The following is a 19940-nucleotide window of genomic DNA, read 5'->3' on the forward strand; positions in this document are numbered from 1 at the left end:
CTTTCCACTTCCTCTCAGATGAAAGCTGCTGTTCTGCTAGACAAGGCAGGTTACCTCCGTCAGATGACATGGGTCTAAATTGCGGGACCATGTCTTTTGCCTTCTTGTCAGACGCTGCAGGTAGGTTTTGATGTGAAAGATGAAAGGAGAGACCTGTGCCCATGCTAAAGCTACGAAATCTCTTCTGCAGTTGAGCCCCTCCAACGAACAGTAACCACGACAACACAGACCAATACGTCAGCAGCGACATTGCGTTTGGAGGAGTCAGGGAGGTCACCTCAGGAAAATCCTCACCCCAGTGTTCTGACAACACCCTGCAAAAAGCCAGGTCCTCTGAAAGAAATCTGTGACTCTCTGCGGAGAAATAGAACTTCTGACAAAACACCCAAAGGGAAACAACATTACTCTCTCCCAGCACTGAACTAGCAATCAGCATCAAGGCACAGGACACAGCAGAAGGTGGCCAATGGTAGAACCCCTCAGGGAAATGCTCTTTGATGAAGTGGGTGCGTAAATCATGCACACTCATCCCGCAAGCCGGCAGAGTGCAGCGATCAGTTCCTACGCTGCCAGTTTCAATACCCTCGTCTAGCATCGAACTCCTTGATGAAGTGTTCTGGCTATGCCCTAGCCCACTTGATGAAGAACTCTGACCCGTCCCAAGACTGCTTGCCAAAGGATTATGATGCATCCCTGTGCTTGCAAAAGTGTAGCCCACCCCTTCACTCAAACAACTACCTTTCATCGCTATCTGGCTGTAGCTGTTCCCCAGTCCTCTTTGTAACAGACTGTAAGTCTCCCCCAACCCACTTGGCAATGAACTGATCCCCTCTGTTACTTCTATCCCATCTGTTAGCACACAGGGCCCTTCTTCCGACCAACTTGCACACAAATTCTGTCCTATTCCCTGGTTGCTTACGTAACGAGACTCTACCCCCAGACTGCCGCTGAAAGAGCTGCTCCGCATCCCTAGCTGATTCCCTAGAGGATTATGCCCCATCCCTTGGTACTTTGCTGAAGAACCGCCACCCTCCCCCTGCCTTCTTCTTGTTGTACTCTCCACCCCTGAGCTGAGTGACATAAGAAGACAAGTAGGCTGCTTTAGTTTCTTGCGTGGCGGTTCAGAGGGAGATGGAATAGGACACGGGTCAGGATATGATGGTGAAGGGAAGGATCTGGCAAGGCTATAGGTAGGGTGATGGGATCTGGCAAGGCTATAGGTAGGGTGATGGGATCTGGCAAGGCTATAGGTAGGGTGATGGGCTCTGGCAAAGCTATAGGTAGGGTGAGGAGGTTGAGAGCCAATGTGAAGATGATTCGGCTCTGCCCTTGGATAGGAGAAATGTTCGTCTCTCCCCTGCAGCATGTAAGGGTCCTGTGGTTGCAACTCCTCTTCTCTGGGCAAGGGTACAAAAGGATAGCAGGACTCAGGGTCAAGGTGATGCTTTCTGCTCCGTTTCAATAGCTCTTCTTGCATAGCTGGCTCTTGATAATTCCTTTTCGGGTTCTTCAAATGCAGGCCAAAAGGATATCTAGTTGGCTCTTCTGTATTCAAGCAAGATCTGTTCGGGTCTTGAGGTCCTGTAGTCGCAGTTTGTGTTGGTGGATTCCCAGTATCCTTATAAGACCTGCCCTTGCTGAGGAGGTTTTGAGTCTTTGATACTCTGTCTGAATCCTGACAAGCTCTGTAAGAGTTGTTCAGTTCTGGATGCAGCCCGAATTCATGCGAGTCTAATGTGCTCTGGTATATTCCACTTGCGTGTAAAGGACCAAGATCATTGCTGTGCATTGGTCTCTCTTGTGTTTCTGTATAAAGGTCTGCTGATTGTCCCCTGCCAAGGTCAGACGATTGGCGGTTAAGTTCCTCTCTGACCAGGGGATGCATCGAGAATCCTGCTTCACTTTCGCCGGAAAGCATCCTTGGATCAATGTTCTTTTCACAGTTGGAGTTTTGTGGAGATTCAGCGGCACTGGGATGAGGATAAGGCTCCAACCGCTTGGCACCACTGCAGATATCTTCTCTGCACACATCCTGTGCACGGTAAGGAAAAGTAAATATCACATCATTTTAATCTTTCACATCCTAATATTTGACCTCCTGCTTTTACTACAGTTCTAACAGGCTATAGAAAATAAAGTTGTAAAAGGCTATGAAGGGGATTGTATACAGCTATGTTGCTTTCCACTAAGCAATCATAAAACGGAGAAGTAAACATCCCTGATAGCTCATACACAGCTCTGCAGCATCTTTTTTCGTTGACAAACGCTGTCGATTCTGAACAGACACCACAAGCAGAGTATGCATGTTGCCTTCTCTTAGTACTAATAAAACAGAAAAGTGGACATATCTGGTAGTGGTACTTACTAGTACTCACTACTAGTTTTCAGTGTCTGTCTGCAAACAGACAATGTTGTAGGTTCTGAGCAGACAACACAAGAAGTGATACAGCACAACGAACACTTACTCTACTGGTCAGACAACAACAATGTCCAGGAAAATATGTATGCTGGAAAGTTCACCTTGTCTTCACTCCAGCAGCACAATTCTTTCATTCCAGGAGAAACATTTCAGCACACAAACAAAGGGACGGTTGCATAATGTATGATAACTTCTTCACAGTGCAGATTCTCTTCTCATGCAAATTGGCTCTGCTGCAAACTTGTGCATTACTTTTGGCAGAATTCAGACCTAAGCTTTGAAAACCATCTCTCAGACTTCTTCTGTGAACCCGCCTGTCACATTACTTTTGACTTTGCGCAAGAAAAATGTACTTACCCAATTCTATTTCAATTCTGTTACACTTGCAGTGGCAAAGGTATCAAGAAAAACATTGAAACCCTAGCTTAATTCTGAAACTGTAAGAGAGACCACGCATTCACCACTGAAACACAGCAATAACTGTTAAATTACCATCATCAATATGCAACATTGTATTCATGTCATTATTTATTGAAAGACAAACCTTACGTTACCTTGCTGCTTTTTGGATTTGACTCAGCCATCATGGAGCTTTCTGGTTGAGTTTTCTTGCAAACATCATCTTTTCCCACGTCCTCCAAACCTGCATCCACCATGGACCAGTACAGTGGGGAATTCTAAAAGGGAAAAGCGAAAGCCTTGGTGTAAGTGAAAAAACAAAAATCATAGTTCTGAGGTGCTGCATAATACAGTGGAACCGATCCCCCCTTAAGACCTCCCCCTTTTAAACCCTTGCTTTTTCACTCAGATTTTCTTTTCATATATTCTGCTTCTTCTGCGTTCGTGGGCTGAAACTCCCACGTACACTCGTGTTTTTGCACGAGTGGAATTTTACGTGTATGACCATTTTTTACCCCGCCATTTAGGCAGCCATACGCCGTTTTCGGAGGAAGCATGCTGGGTATTTTCGTGTTTCTATAACCCACCGAACTCTGACATGGATTACAGGATCTTTTTCGTGCGCACTTGGTCTTGTTCTTGCGTGTACACACGGGGGGGTGTTCGGACACCGAGGAGAGTCTGCACACAAAGTTGACTCTGAGAAATAAATCTCTCGCCGAACGTGGGGACGAACTCACGCTGACAGCGGCCAACTGGATACAAATCCAGCGCGCTACCGACTGAGCTATATCCCCGCCCTTCTTTTCATATATTAACCTCTGCAAATTTACCTCCATTATAAGACTCCCTCCTTTTGAAGACCTGATTTTCTGAAATTTTTCGGCGATTACGAAACTTATGTTGGTTCCACTGTACAGGGTAGCCCCCTTTTTAAAACTACCTCATCACATAGTTTAAGACTCCTTCCTTTCTAATGGTTTTTCAGATTTTGTCTACATAACCGAACTGAGAATGCAATGTTCAACAAAAAATATAGTCAGTCAGGACTGAGTCACTGCAGCTGTTTGTCTGCGAACCAAGCAATTACTGGTCCTGTTGCAAGACAGCATTAGTTTAAAAAAAATGCAGTACACAAATGAGCATGAACAAACAAACAAAAAACTAATTTGTTTCAGATAAGGCAAAGGCAAAACACAAGTCTGCTTCGCACTGAGTTATTTAGACCTATGTCGCTGCTTTGACAAAATCTCTGACACCTGCAAACCGCATCTCTCACGAGGCTTTACGATCAGCCGCAGCGGTCATCAGTGATCGCGCTAGTGTTGCCAAAAAACATTTCGTCTCTCTGAGTCTAAAACGATCTCCATTTATCTTAATCACAAAAGACAAAGACCACGGTTCTTTGACTTGAACTTTAGAAGAAAATCTTTAAATAAAATGAACGAATATGACCTAAAAAAATAAAGGTAGCTTGTGGAGAGTGCCGGTCCCCAAGCCTAAGGGCTCCATAACCGACTCGGTTCCCGAGCCACAACCTAAGGCCAAAAAGATAAATATGTCTGTTTCCGGTAACCCGACCGACCCTATTTTTAAGCGCCGACCCAAAAGGTTTTTTTTCGCTTTTCGCACACACAAAAAAAATAAAATAAAATAAAAAAATATGAAGTCAAGTATACTTTATTTTGTTTCAATATATCTAGGTCAAAAACATGCGCTAAATTATTGTAAGTAAACTAAGGAAGCGTTTAAAAAATAAAAAAAACGTAAAAAGACGTTAACAAAACGTAAGAAAAAGGTAAAAAAAAATTTTACAAAATAAAAACGACCGACCGACCCTATTTTTTGGGGCGATGTTACCGGAAACAGACATATTTTTCTTTTTGGCCTAATAAATTATGGTTCCAATGGCCAGTGTAACATATTTCATATATATAAATATCTAAACTTAATTTGCAATTTGTCAACAACATAAACCATGGAAGAACGAATCAACGTGCAAACAAACAGTGTTGTCATCATTTTCACGAGTTTTCATTCACAAACACCTGGTAAATAAATCTCATGTTCCCCATGCAATAACTCGAGGTGGTGAATGGGTTTGAGCTTTCAGGTGAAACGTGGATTATCAAAGTAAAAGCCAATCAGGCTGATTGTTTGATGTGTGGAACCATCGTGGCTTTGGATTTGTGTTTCCGAGGACAACGATTGTAAGCATTCACTCTCAAAGACCCAATCAATGTTGATAATTACCGCGGCGACTCATGGTCAATTTGCTTATCTCTGTAATCGCAAAATCCACAACGAAAAGTCATTAACACTAAAAAGAAAAGAAATATGCTCAACACTTACTGAATTCACAGGTATGATCGCAGCTCTGTACATTTTCAGACTGGAAGAAAAGCGTTAACAAGCTACGTTTGACGTCACATACAAGTTTGACGTGTTATCTCGTGCTACTGTGACGATGCTTTGTGGCCCGGAGTTGGATTCTAAAAATTCGTCTCCCTGTGGGTTATTGTGCATTTTGTTGCACAACCAAAATGATGACAAAAACGATGTTTGGTAGCTTGTTGTCAGACCAGCACTTTGTTGTTGGTCCTCGGGGAGCATATCGCCTTTTGTCTCATATTTATCAACCGCGGCCTTCGGCCTTGGTCGATAAAGATGAAACAAAAGACGATATGGTCCCCTTGGACCAACAAAAAAGCTGGTCAGTCAACAAGCCACCAAACATCTTTTATTGTTCCCAGCTTGGTAAGAAAATTGATGGTTGTAAAAGCTATCGGACGGTTGACAGGCCAGGGGTCATAACAATGCGTTAGATCAAAAATGAATGCGTACATTTCCAAAGACAGATGCCTGGGAACAACACTGCACACACGTTCAGACACGTCTGCAATCTTACTTTTGACACTAAAAATGCAACCACGACCAGTGACCACCGTTTACAGTGACACTGAAGCCAGTGAAGGTCTAGTAGACTACTAGACCTTCACTGGTTTCAGTGTCACAATATATTAGTATCTGTATCTGTATCTGTAGGGTACGTCGCTAGCATCCAGATTGCTGGCTTTGGCGCAACGGGTGGATGTGCGCAGCGATGTCGTCTAGCGGCGGCTGGTGGTTAGCGCCGACTTGAATGCCTCAGTAGAGTCTGAGTGGACAACTATGTTGTCCAGGTGATTCCACTCTATTGTGGATCGTGGGAAGAACGACTGTCTGTATTGTTTGGTGTTGCAGCCTGGTACAGCGAAACACCTGTTGTTGTTTTTTATGTAATTTTCTATGGGGTTGCTACCAACGTAGTCTGCTGTTTGTCTTCTGGGTCGAATCATGCGGCCAGCACGTTGAGGGGTCAGGAATTTATCTGGAGGCATTGCCGGCACCAGCTCCTCAACCACCTTGTAGTAAAAAGTCAGGCGGAGGTGTACTCGTCGTTCCTGGAGAGTCGGGAGGTTCTGGCGTGTCAGGAGGCCTGTAGTACAACTAGTACAGTAGTTGACCCTGCTTCATGGATTTACAAATCACTACCGCAAGTAAAGGAACGTAAGATAATTTCTACGCGCATCTCTTTCTCTCAAATATATATTGCAAGATGCGTAAGAAAGCAAAACTTGAAATGAAAGGCAATAGCGACCCCTGGCCGAATTAAAACGCAAGTAGCCAACACAGCCTAAGTTTGAACTTCTAACTTGCGACTGGCTGAAGACATCTCCTTGCATTTATTCTTCAAAAATAAATTCACAGTAAAACTACTTATTTTCCCCTGAAAGGAAAGCGCTAAACATATACAGAATCAGAAATACCGCATAAATAACATCGACATCTTCATCATCGCCTGGGTTGGTTTGTGCAGAATCCATTTTGTAGGGGACGTAACTCTTGAGGTTGTGGCTCGAGAACCGACGAGTCGGCTACGGAGCATGGAGTCTCGAGAACCGACAGGTCGGTTATGGAGACTGAAGGCTCGAGAAGCGACAATTTATCGATGAAGATAAAATCATATGCTTTAAAAAAAAAAAGAAAAGAAGCTCTTCTTCGTCATTCATGCAATGTCTCTCTGCATGGTCGCTAACGCTGTCCATAGATCCTGTATATATCTGCGCTGTTGGACGTGACAAGGCCGGAGCCTTTGCCGCCGCTCCACCTCCGACAGTAACAAGCGGATATACGTCCGGCAGCGCCAGACACTGACACTGACACACACACACACAAACACACACACACGTGACACACACACACACACACACACACATACATGTAAAAACGACGTTGTCGATATTTTTGGCTGGTCCATACACTGATGTGACACCTGTTTTCTCCGCCACGTAACTATGGGTTGAACTTAACTAAATATCATTCATATTTGACTCAGATTAACATACAGAATTACAACAGAAGTAGGGGAAAGGCTCCTAATATGGACCACTTTTTGTTTCATGCTGATAACTAGCTTGTTTTCTTGCGAAGAAGTTTCATTTTGTGTTTGGTGGTCCTTCTCTCTTAGGTTAACCGTTAGGCCTAAGACAAGTAGAGTGAAATAGCCGGCTTTGATAGACATTCAGCAAAAATTAAATACAGAAAAAATCACAAATGGTCCATATTAGGAGCCGCTGGACCAGTGAAGCGGCCTTCACGAATCACCGTAAAAAGCCTCCTATACTTCAAAATAACATGATACAACTTAGTGTACAAGTCAGACTAATTAAAATATGCTTTAGACTGATTTATCTATTTCGGGTTGATGAGAGCATTATTGGAAGCACACCAGGAAACTAAAGAAGCTTATCAAAAACAGAGTGAAAATAAGTGAAATTATCAACTTCCACGAAAAGAAGACTTTTTGTTATATTTTTTTTAAATCTCGAGGGCTAGGCCTAGTTATAGGTTATTTCCAGCAAGCTTCTTAATGAATTAATGAAAATAGCCTTTAGCTTTTGTTTTCTTCGATTTGTTGAAGGTGGTCCATATTAGGGGACTCGCACATACTTTGAGATTTTGCTATTATTTTTTGTTTGCAGTAGAAACCCGGGGTCAACACTGCTAAAATGTAACAAATAGCCTACGGTCTTAGCTGTCATATATAGCAATTTGTGTGTGATAAAAGCTTTGGCTGTGGACAAAAACGAGTCCGTTTTAGGCGGCAAATTTAGAGTGAACGCTGCCAAAAGTGAAAAAAAGAGAAAAAGCCTAACGGCGGTTTTGAGATTTGTGTTTCTGCAACTGTTTTGACATGTGCAAGTAATCCAGAGAGGGTGAATACAGCGAATACACTTGAACTTTTTTGAGCGCTCTCAGTAGCGCCGTTAGTTTGTCAGAACTGACAGGAGGTGGTCCATATTAGGAGCCGGTCCATATTAGGAGCCCTTCCCCTATTTAAGCAATAATACACTCGCTTAAATATGATAAATTGTAATCGTAAAATCGCTTTCCGGCAGAGTCGCACACACTTTCACACTCAGAAATGACAAAAACTGTCTTAGTTTAATCAACTCAAAATGACGCATCTCAACAGTTTTATGATCAATATGGTGTCTAAAACCCCAAAACTGAGGGTAGAACATTGTTTTGACGTCAAATCAATGAGAGCGTCAAAACTGCGTGGGCGAAATTCCACCGCCGTTTTGTCCATATAACGACGGATGCACAAACACACACACACACACACTGACACAGTGTGACACACGGCGTGACATGTGTGTGTGTGTGTGTGTGTGTGTGTGTGTGTGTGTGTGTGTGTGTGTGACTGAGGAAGAAATTAAACCTTCATTTTGTGTGTGTTTGTGTGTGTGTATGTCAGCCCGGTGTGTGTGTGTCAGCCCGGTGTGTGTGTCAGCCCGGTGTGTGTGTGTAGTGTGTGTGTGTGTGCAGGGGCGGACGAGGGGGGGGAGCACAGGGGGCACGTGCCCCCCCCCCCCCGAAAAAAAAAGAAGAAAAAATAATTTTCTATGCTGATTTAATGACCATTTCTAAGTTCAAATGGCACCAGATGGCACCATTTTGCTTCTTTGGGCAAATTTTTTTTCCGGGGGGGGGCATGCCCCCGGACCCCCCCAGCAAATTCGGGCGCTTCGCGCCCATCACATTCACTTTCGATTCAAAGTGCCCCCCCCCCCCCCCCTTACAAAGCAACTGATCCGCCCCTGGTGTGTGTAGTGTGTGCTTGTGTGTGTAGTGTGTGTGTGTGTGTGTGTTTGTGTATGTGTGTCCTCCCGGTGTGTGTGTGTGTGTGTGTGTGTGTGTGTGTGTGTATGTGTGTGTGTGTGTGTGTGTGTGTCAGTGTGTGTGCACGGTGTGTGTGTGTCACGCGTATGTGTGCGTCAGTGTGTGTGTGCATGTGTGTTTGTGCATGTGTGTGTGTGCATGTGTGTGTGTGTGTGTGTGTGCCCGGTGTGTGTGTGTGTGTGTGGAGGCGAGTAAATACCGTTTGTGTCAACGAAAACAGCTGTGTATGTTACAATGTGCCCCGATTAGTGATTGCATAATAGTACATTGATCTAGTAACGTATTGCAAGTTCATGTTATCTGACTCTTTATTCGCACAAACAGCACTTTTGTCAATGAACTGTTACCGACACCAATAACAGACTAAATCGAAGAAAAATTAAAAAGAAGGGGTCGGAGTGGGCTGGGTAGCCGAATAATAAGGTATGTTTTGGACAAAACACAACAAAACGAAAGAGCTTTAAGTTGTGAAGTTCCCAGGCAAAAACACGGCACAGATAAAATCCAAATATCGTAATACTGCAGATAAATAAACGATCTGACACCAGATATCCCACAGTATTTCGACACATGTTCGCCGGTCGCAGACCATACGTTTTAAGGGACCAGCTGCACACACACACACACACACACACACACACACACACACACACACCGTCAAACACACAAACACACACACACACACACACACACACACACACACACACACACACACACACACACACACACACACACACACACACCATTTTGTCAAGGCACTAGGGAAATACAGAAAACGACTAACTCTGCTGCACTGTTCTGCCTGCATAGTATACATGCAGACACATTCAGACATTTTCAATGAAAGTCGGAATGTTTCAAAATCAGCTTATTATTCTGCTTCTTTCCTTCCTGCCGAATATCTACACAGGTATACAGTGGAACCCCCCTTTCAAAACATCCCCCCCCCCCACCCCAATTTAAGATTCCGCCCCTTTTAAGACCCTGTTTTCTCAAACTTTCTCTTCATAACCTCTGTAAATGTACCCCCATTTTAAGACTCCCGCCTTTTTAAGACCTAATTTTCGTAGATTTTTGAAGGTCGTAAAAGGGGGGGGGGGGGTTCCACTGTATTCATGTGTAGGTCTCTGCCCAGTGGGATGATATTCATATTGCAGATGTGTTGCATCAGCGTGGATCATCCTCTCAGTCTACCTTGATCACGAGTAAGTGTGATTCGGTGTGCGTCGTGGCTTTCCTCTAATCATTTGGCAGTTGTGGTAGCGGTGGTAAACCTAGAATGAAAGCAGAACCAGAAAACAACATTAAAGGCACAGTAAGCCTCCCGTAAACCATCACAGATACTGTCAGGCTTTTACACACAGTACAAACACCCTTCCATTTGAACGCTCACCGAACGGGAACATCCTAGGTGCCCTACGTAGCCTAAAGAGCGAGCAATTTTCAAAGAATTAATTTTGCGGATTGTCTCCTCACACAATCGGACCGTGGTGCGTTTTGGCGCTAGACCTAATTTTTAAAATCTAAATAATAAAATGACAGCTTGTTATACACAAACATTCTTAAATCATAAAAGAATTATTTTTTCATCAAGACAAGATCAGTACAATTCGAAGTTTTGAAAGTTTGAAAAAAAAAAGCCCGGAAGCAGGGTCACGCAAGGTCGTGGTTCTCGTAGCAGACGACGGTTTATGCCTGTCGCCAGTTCCTCTGAACAGTCAAAAGCCATCGCTAGAGTTCTTGTGAACCACATCCGTTTGTTTCGTGTATAGTCAGAGGTACAAATAACGTGCTATTGCAGATAAGCTCACAGCGAGCCGCATTCAAATTACAAACTGACGACTGCATTGTGAAAAAGGAAAACTGGATCACACGGGTTCACGATGGCTCAGGGGTAAGATCAATCACGCAAAAATTAATTATTTGAAAATTGCTCGCTCTTTACGGAGGGCACATGGGATGTTTTCAAGCGGTGAGTGTTTTAAATGAAAGGGTGTTTGTATCTGTGATGGTTTACGGGAGGCTTACTGTGCCTTTCATGTATGTATGTGAACTAGCGGACTCCCACCCACCCAACCCCCTCCCCCACTCCCCAATTTTCAACGTTTTCTCTCTTATTCATTAATGCACTCAGTCTTATCGTTTTTGTTTTTTGTTTTTTATAAAAGGATCTTAAATATGAGACTTTTCCCTTTTTAAGACATTGCTTCGATCGTTCAGATTTTCTGTTCACATTCTTATGTGAACAGAACCTCTGTAAATTTACCTCGAGTTTTACACTCTCTCATTTTTAAGACCCGATTTCTTCAGATTTGTGGAGGTCTTCAAAAGGGGGGGGGGGGGCGGGGTGGGCTCTGTATTGTGATGTACATTTAACAGTAGGAAATAGCTACAAGCTGCTGCCCACTGTACTGTTCAGCTGGTAGAGGAACGAATTAATGAACATCACATTTATGACTTGCCCTCATGGCGTTTTTAAGATGTTTGCCTAATTTGGTAAAAAGAGCAAAAGGAAAAAAAAAGTGTGAACGAATCTCTTTCAAATGCGATCATGAATATAGTGAGCCACTGACACAGAGGTTATTTTACAAAATAATTCTTCACCAACAAATGTTAACCCTAGTGTTAAAACAGTGATCGAGGGTCATCTGTCAACAACGCGGCACTCCCGAAATGCTCAAACTGAAAACTTACGAGATTGAAAGTTCAAACTTACAAGATGGAAGGCTTCTAGTAGTAAGATGGAAAGTTCAAACTTACGAGATGGAAGGCTTCTAGTAGTAAGATGGAAAGTTCAAACTTACGAGATGGAAGGCTTCTAGTAGTAAGATGGAAAGTTCAAACTTACGAGATGGAAGGCTTCTAGTAGTAAGATGGAAAGTTCAAACTTACGAGATGGAAGGCTTCTAGTAGTAAGATGGAAAGTTCAAACTTACGAGATGATGGAAGGTTTCTAGTAGTAAGATGGAAAGTTCAAACTTACGAGATGATGGAAGGTTTCTTGTTGTAAGATGGAAAGTTCAAACTTACGAGATGATAATTATAAGGTTTCTTGTTGTAAGATGGAAAGTTCAAACTTACGAGATGATGGAAGGTTTATTGTAGTAAGATGGAAAGTTCAAACTTACGAGATGATGGAAGGTTTCTTGTTGTAAGATGGAAAGTTCAAACTTACGAGATGATAATTATAAGGTTTCTTGTTGTAAGATGGAAAGTTCAAACTTACGAGATGATAATTATAAGGTTTCTTGTTGTAAGATGGAAAGTTCAAACTTACGAGATGATGGAAGGTTTATTGTAGTAAGATGGAAAGTTCAAACTTACGAGATGATAATTATAAGGTTTCTTGTTGTAAGATGGAAAGTTCAAACTTACGAGATGATAATTATAAGGTTTCTTGTTGTAAGATGGAAAGTTCAAACTTACGAGATGATGGAAGGTTTATTGTAGTAAGATGGAAAGTTCAAACTTACGAGATGATAATTATAAGGTTTCTTGTTGTAAGATGGAAAGTTCAAACTTACGAGATGATGGAAGGCCTCCAGAAGCAGCAGTAGACGGAGGAGCAGGGGCAGCAGTAGAAGGCGGGCGAGCCGTAGAGGCAGCAGTAGCAGGGGGGTCATTGGAAGCAGCAGTAGACCAACCTTGCCCTTGGCCATAGCTGTGCCGCTGGCGAGACATCGTCGAAGACTGGTTGGAGCTGGCAGTAGGTCGTACACTGGTCACGGCAGTAGGAGGTGGTCCAGTAGTGTATGGTGGTGCAGTTGCAGTAGACGGTGGTCCAGCAGCAGTAGAGGGACCAGCCGTGGACCAGCCTTGACCTTGACCGTAGTTGTACTGAGGCGGCGCTGGATACTGTGCTTCGGATGCTGGGTACTGTTGCTGAGGCTGAGACTGGTATGGGTTAGCCGCCGTCGCACCGGCACGGGCATTGTGCCCATTCTGGTTGTGTGTGGCGTAAGCGGGTGGGGCATCATCGTGCCGCTTGTAAGGGGGCGGGGCCGGCATGTACTGGGGTGGGGGTCCCGCGTAACCCATCGGGTAGCTGCCGCTCATACCTGTGCCATAAAGTATAAAATTAATGTGGTCAACCGTCACCGGGATTGGTATATCATATACTACAGGCTAGTCCTCAAAGAGGCGTTACATTGTGCCTATAGGACAGGGACATTCTTCATCATCGAGTGAATGATAATAACAAATCACCAAGGACTTAGTGCAAACCCCAAAACGTATAAAAATAAAAATATAAAAATAAAAATAACGGCATTAGCAATTCAAACGCCTGCAGGACATAACTAGTTATAAAAGGACTTGAAAGTGGAAGCTTCAATTTTCCAGTTCAAAGCCGAACATTTGACACTATGTGGGGTTGGTTTTTTTTGGGGACCAAGAATGAATGTAGCTCATGTTTTAATCACACTGTGTATTACTTATTATTTTTAGAACGTGTCCATTAGCATTTTGCTTGCTATCGTTCTATGATTGTTTTATTGTATGAAACGATTGTATACAGCGAACAGTAAATAAAACATGCTTAAACCAAAACATAAAAATGTAGCATAATTTATATATATATATATATATCATCCCCCAGAACTTACCCGTGTAGACAATAGTGTTGTTGGTGGGTTGCACGGGCCGAATAACCCGACCGCTGTGCGACTTCTTCTTCAGGCAGTAGGAGCACAGGAACACGAGCACTATGCACCCCAGCACGATTCCTGCTACTGCTGCTGTACTGTCGACACACGGACATAATAAAAATGTTTCCATGAGGTGGGAGAAATGACATTTTTGATGTGCTGCCTAGAGCTTGTTGAATTCTTAATTCTTGATTAGTTCAGTCTTGGTCATAAGGTGAATTATCTATGAAATTAATGTGGTCAACCGTCACCGGGATTGGTAAATACTACAGGCTAGTACTCAAAGAGGCGTTACATTGGGTATTGGCTTCGGCGGTCATCGGTCTTTTGCCATGTTAAATTCGGAAAAGACCGAAACACATTGGTCTCAATCCGTCAATTGACCGATAGACATGCAGCAGAGTCAGTCAGCTCGTCTTAGTTGGCGAAAATTGTGATCAAAAGGGCTAGCAGCAAGACTGGCAGCGCCGCAAGACTTAGCGAGCAGACGGAAGTTGGAGTATTTTAAAAAGAAAAACAATGCAATCAACATCATTGGATGGGGGACATTTTGTTTGTTTTCTTAGTGTGATTTTTCTTAAACAACTGCTGTCTTGTTCTTCTTTTTTTTTTTATCCCCTTCCTTACTTAATTGAAATGAATATGGTGGAGATCAGACAAACAAAAAGGGATAGATAAAATGACTGTCGCATGTAAGACCATTGGAAAATAAACAAGAAAATGAAGAATTGAATTGAATGTTCCTCTCATTTGTACATTGTAAACAACTTTCAGAAGTTTCTCCTCACTGCTGAAATGCACAATTGCGGCAGTCCCGTGGCGGAAGGAAAGTTATTTTTCTTGACTGATTGGTTCGCAAAATGACTGATTGATTCATGGCTGAGTCAGTCAATAGACCTCTAGTGGACAACTCTCTCTCTCGCTCTGTTTACCTGAGGGAACAACAGTAGAAGTCGGGGTAGCTGCCGCAGCATCCGTTGGAGCAGGTCTCGTATCCTGAGCAGTACAGGAAACCTCCGCGGCTTGTAGTGTACATGGGGCAGGTCTGTCCCGCGAAGGCTCCTGCAAGTTTAGAGATATGCGAGTCAGTTGAGCAGTAGTGCGAGCAAACAACTAACAATCGACCCTAGTATCTCCCCCCCCCCACCCCACCCCACACCGAAAAGGCACACAAAAAAGAAGAAGAAGGAAATCACGAAGAAAGCCATCGACTGAAACCCTGTAATTCACAATTCCGACAAACTTACAAACAAACAAACAAACAAATAAACAGACAGACAAAAAACAAAAACACTTCTTCTTCTTGTCGATCACACTAGTTATACTGTCAGCCCGGACAGCGAGACGAATGATGCCGTTTTCTCCAGGTCTTCTTTTCCTCCGAAGAGCTTGCTGTGGAGGGAGACTGCAGTTGGCCACACGGTTTTTCTCAGACTCTCAAGGATGGTGCATCGCTGGAGGATGTGTTCAGTGGTCTGGTCCTCTAGTCCACAGCTGCACGTAGAGGAGGGGACCAGCTTTATCTTTTGGGACATGTGTGCATTTAGGCGGTTATGCCCAGTGCGATGTCGCATCAGCACGACTTGTTCATGTCGCGTGAGGAGATGATAATCGTCCTTTCGTTTCTGGGGCCTAAACACTGTCTTGATGAGGGTTTTCTTCTCCATGAAGTTGACAGGGTTGTCTGTTTGGTCTCCCTGTGCTCCGAGTTTGGCGAGCTTGTCTGCCCTCTCATTTCCGGGGATCCCGCAGTGGGCAGGTAACCACTGCAGTACCACTCGCCTTTGTTGTTCGACATTGTGGAGTTTCTCCATGAGCATGAGGTGTGGAAGTTTTCCCCCTGCGAGGGCCTCCAGAACTGAGAGTGCATCTGTGAGGAAGACCGCCTGAAGACATTCGCTAGAGGAGTCCTGAATAATGGATGCAGCCTGCACGAGGGCTTGGATTTCTGCACTGTATTTGGAGCAGTGCTTTCCAGTGGGAATGTTAGTGGTAGTGGTGTGCCCCTCGGGAAAGGATGCATACACGCCAGCTCCTCCGTTGGCCACGGCGTCAGTTGCAGAGCCATCAGTGTAGACGTAGATCCAGGATTCACAGGGGTACTGACCTGCAATCATGGCCAGGGTGAGACTGCGTCTGGCATGATCGCTCTGGCAATCTTTGGGGGCAATCTGTGGGACGATCATCTTGATTTGGAGTTTTGTTTGACTGTCTTTCCATGGTTGGAGTGTGTCAGAGGTGTTCAAGGGCAGTGTTGTGGATGGTAACTGATCTGTGTAGCCTCTGGACAGTCGTTTGCTCTCATGAACAAAACTGCTGCGCTTCAGCCGGTTCTTTGTGAGACCTTCCAGCTTAGTGCATGGGGTGGTTGGGTAGTCATTTGTACTTCTCAGCCTGCACCATGATCTTGGCGTCTCTTCTGTCACTGAGCGGCTGCAGGCCAACAGTCTCCTCCATGGTCTTGATGGGTGTGGACCTCATGGCTCCAGTGATGACTCTAAGAGCCTGGTTTTGCACCTTATCCAGGCCTTGTAGGTGAGACTTCGCTGCTGTCAACGATGCTGGGGATCCGTACTCAAGGTGGGGTCGGACTGCTCCTTCGTATACCGTTAAGTATGTTTTCGTTGGCACCCCAAGTGGTTCCTGCCAACTTGCGCATGATAGATATCTTCCGTCTTGCTTTGCCTTCAGCTTTCTCGATGTGGGGTCTCCATGTTTACTTCTTGTCATAATTGACGCCGAGGTATGTAACTTCCTCTTCTGTTTTCAGGGGTGTTCCATCTAGCTTGATGGTGCCTGCTTTCTGTTTTGGAGACAAGGTGAAGAGTGTGGTGGAGGACTTTTCTCTGTTGATGCTAACATTCCAGTCCTCTGCCCATGCAACCAGGTTGTCGATCGCTAGTTGCATTCTGCATGTGGCTGTGGTGGCATGTTCTTCTGTACACCACATCATTAAGTCGTCAGCATAGAGGGCAGCATGGATTCCGTTTGGGAGTGTTTTGACCAGGTCGGTAATAAAGACTTGGAATAAAGTCGGCGAGAGCACGCCTCCTTGGGGGACTCCATGTCGCAGCAGAACTTTCTTGCCTTTTAGGCCGTCAACGGTGACTCTGGCTCGGCGGTTGTGGAGGTAGGACTTTATCCATTGTAGCATGTTGCTTGCCACGCCACTTCTTTGCAATTTCACCAGGAGTCCATCTGTCCAGACTTTGTCAAATGCCTTTTGGAGGTCTATCCACGCGGCGAAGACAAGCTCTTGTCTCTGAAAAGCGTCCTCTACTTCTTGGGCGAGATAAGTTGCTAAACAAAAACACAAAATACAAGCAAACAATAAACTAACAAGCATGCTTTAACTGTAACAAAAATGAAAACGACACACAAATCTTAAACAGGAAATAAAGAAACCAACAGTCCAAATCATGAGGTAAAACAGACGTCGTTCCCTTAACCCTTTCGAATATCAGTTGAATTCAGTGTATCAAATCAAAGGAAAGAATTATCAAAAACAATGTCCAAAGGTTAACAAATAGCTAAAGAACGAGAGCTACAACAAACCAAGGACGTGACCAACCAATCAATGGACATATTAATCAATCAATCAATCAATGAAGCAAGCAAGCAAGCAAGCAATCAAGCAAGCAATCGATCGATTAATGTAATGCTCAAGAAGCTCAATACGACTGTTAAAAGGACAGATATGAACGAATATGGACAGTGGGTGGTGTGTGTGTGTGTGAGTGTGTGTGTGTGTGTGTGTGTGTGTGTGTGTGTGTGTGTGTGTGTGTGTGTGTGTGTGTGTGTGCGTGCGTGCGTGCGGGTGGGCGTGCGTGCGGGTGGGCGTGCGTGCGTGCGGGTGGGCGTGCGTGCGTGCGTACGCGCGCGCGTGTGTGTGTGTGTGTGTGCGTGGGCGGGGGCGGGGGGGGGGGGGGGGGGGGGGCAGGGGGGGCCGGGGGGGGGGGGGGGGGGGAGGGATGTTGAACTGGTAAGAATATCAACACACCCTGATCGTGAAACATTGTGTTACCTGTTATGCAGCATATAAACACGACAACAGCAGCCACCATGTACTGTGACGTCATGCTCGCCACAACTCCAGCTGTCGTCATTTTGGTTTGCTTTTGTACAAGGTGTCGAAATGGTTCAGCTATGGCCGTGTCGTCAATACTTGGTCTGATGTAACAGCCCAAGACAACGAATAATCAACACAAAACAACAACAAAATAAACGAAGTCGTCGGACGCTGATATATATAAACACAGGTAGATCATAGAGCTACTGCTTCTGCTTCAATTTACTGCTACGCCGATTTAATAAACGTAGACAGACCGATAGAGGATTTTGTCATGTTTTCGTCACGTAAAGTATAACGACCAATATGCTGTATATTTATACTAAACCACAAATGACCAGCTCATCAACAGTAACAAAGTCATATAAAACATATATTAATGTGCTCACAAATAGTATAGTAGCCAATAGTTTTATTTGAAGTTTGAAAACCAGTCGCAGACTTGTTGGCAATGTGTAGTTTAATGGTCGACAAGGGTATACGTACTATAGTACTCAATCCGCGGGCAACCAAACACATCGCGTGTTGTGCTGGCAAACTAAAAGTTCAAAACTCAGTTTGAAACTACAGGACCTGACAACACGATCCTATGCCTCAAATGACAGAATAACTGACCAAAACAGGCACCACATCGAGATGTTGACAGACCAAGACTAAAAACTATAATTTCAATACTTACACGGAATGGTCCTCACTGTTTGTTCTTTTAATGTTACACAAAAACATTGGCTCGAGGCCAGAATGATATCCGTCACAGCGTCATAGCTTTCTCAGATAAGCAATGGCAGCAGTGGACGAAAGGCTTATTACACTACGGTCAATCTCAGGCCAGAATCTAGCTATGTGTACGGTCTACACCAATGGTAAGTGTTTATCAAGCGGAGAGTTAAAATAGCTCTTCGCGGACCTATACGTATAGATCACAGGTGTGCGAATCACTTACCTGCAGGAAAACAATAATTTGGTCTTTGTGTTTGCCATTCGTTTGAAGAATCTGTACCTCGATGTTGAACAGATATTTAGAATTGAAAGAGTTACTGTCAAAACAGGAAGAAAAGGCAACTAATACAATGCAACACAATGCAATGCAATGCAATTAAATACAATACAATACAATACAATACAATACAATACAATACAATACAATACCATAACAACAATTACAATACAACAAAGGACAACAACAAAAACAAAATCTTTGTCACCAATTGTTTCAGCGTGTCATCCTTGCTCATCAAGGGAAATCAAAACTTACTGTATTCATGCACAACGTGGAGCTCAGCCTGGCGTTTTTTAAATATCACCACTGCCAAGAAGAAGGGTTTTGTTAATGATCCGGAACAGAGCTTCTTCGTGAAACAAAAAGAGAGAGAAAAAAAAGCAAAAGAAGTACGTTAGAATCAAAATGACATTTTTTTGTTTTAATTCTTCGTGAATTTTGTAAGTAACCAGGCACAATTCGAATAACTTACAAACCGTCATTTTTGCTCCATTCATTGAAACCGTGTCAAAGGGGTAGCTAGATCAGAAATCCAAAACAGACTGCTAGCGTACTACTAATGAAGAAAGCTGGGTTTTTTAAACAAGAAACGTAAGTTTATAGAACGGTTAATTGATTACAGACAAAAGAAAACAAATTTACAAGGACCTATTTTGAGGTACACAGAGAGACAACTTGAATAACCAATGGTGATCATTTTGCTTTTTGTGTGTTGTGAAAATAGCAGAAAGCAAAATGTTGATCTAAATATTGATTCACTCACCTGTGACTATGTCCTAACTACTTGAAGGGTCACGCATTAGCGGTTTGCTGGAACCGGCCTGCTCAGGTATATTCTGTTTGCCGACTTGGTCAGTCAAGACCATCGATCTGTGGCAAATTCAGCGTGTCACGGGTGACTGGCTTAAGTATTAGTCGTGGCTGCCTCGATCGGTTTTCCTGGCCAATATGATAGATTACTGGTAAGAATTATGGTGAATTCTATTCAGTAGAGGAGAACCACTCCCTAAAATCCCCCTCCCGCACCCCCTCCATTTAAGACCCCCCCCCCCCCCCCTTAGTGTGTTCTTTCTTTCTTTATTTGGTGTTTAACGTCGTTTTCAACCACGAAGGTTATATCGCGACGGGGAAAGGGGGGAGATCTATGGGATAGAGCCACTTGTCAATTGTTTCTTGTTC

General features: G+C 43.9%; 2 protein-coding genes across 2 annotated transcripts in view; both read right to left on the bottom strand.

The window, feature by feature from the left end:
• LOC138964491 (vezatin-like) overlaps positions 1 to 6700 on the bottom strand; it is a 36800-nt gene extending 30100 nt beyond the window's left edge. Inside the window, exons 1-2 of the mRNA XM_070336461.1 lie at positions 6628 to 6700; positions 2974 to 3096 (exon numbers count right to left, since the gene is read on the bottom strand). Of these exons, the coding sequence (XP_070192562.1) occupies positions 2974 to 3096; positions 6628 to 6684 (180 nt within the window). The 5' untranslated portion in view covers positions 6685 to 6700. The remainder of the gene's footprint in view (positions 1 to 2973; positions 3097 to 6627) is intronic.
• Positions 6701 to 10023: 3323 nt separating this feature from the next.
• LOC138963565 (uncharacterized protein D806_0078-like) lies at positions 10024 to 17856 on the bottom strand. The gene is made up of 5 exons (XM_070335423.1): positions 17717 to 17856; positions 14625 to 14754; positions 13651 to 13787; positions 12571 to 13104; positions 10024 to 10320 (listed from the first exon to the last, which is right to left on the bottom strand). The coding sequence occupies exons 1-5, from the start codon at positions 17796 to 17798 to the stop codon at positions 10286 to 10288; spliced, it is 918 nt and encodes a 305-aa protein (XP_070191524.1). The 5' UTR covers positions 17799 to 17856; the 3' UTR covers positions 10024 to 10285.
• Positions 17857 to 19940: the final 2084 nt, after the last annotated feature.

This window comes from Littorina saxatilis, linkage group LG4, assembly GCF_037325665.1.
Source record: "Littorina saxatilis isolate snail1 linkage group LG4, US_GU_Lsax_2.0, whole genome shotgun sequence".
Taxonomy (NCBI): Eukaryota; Metazoa; Mollusca; class Gastropoda; order Littorinimorpha; family Littorinidae; genus Littorina; species Littorina saxatilis.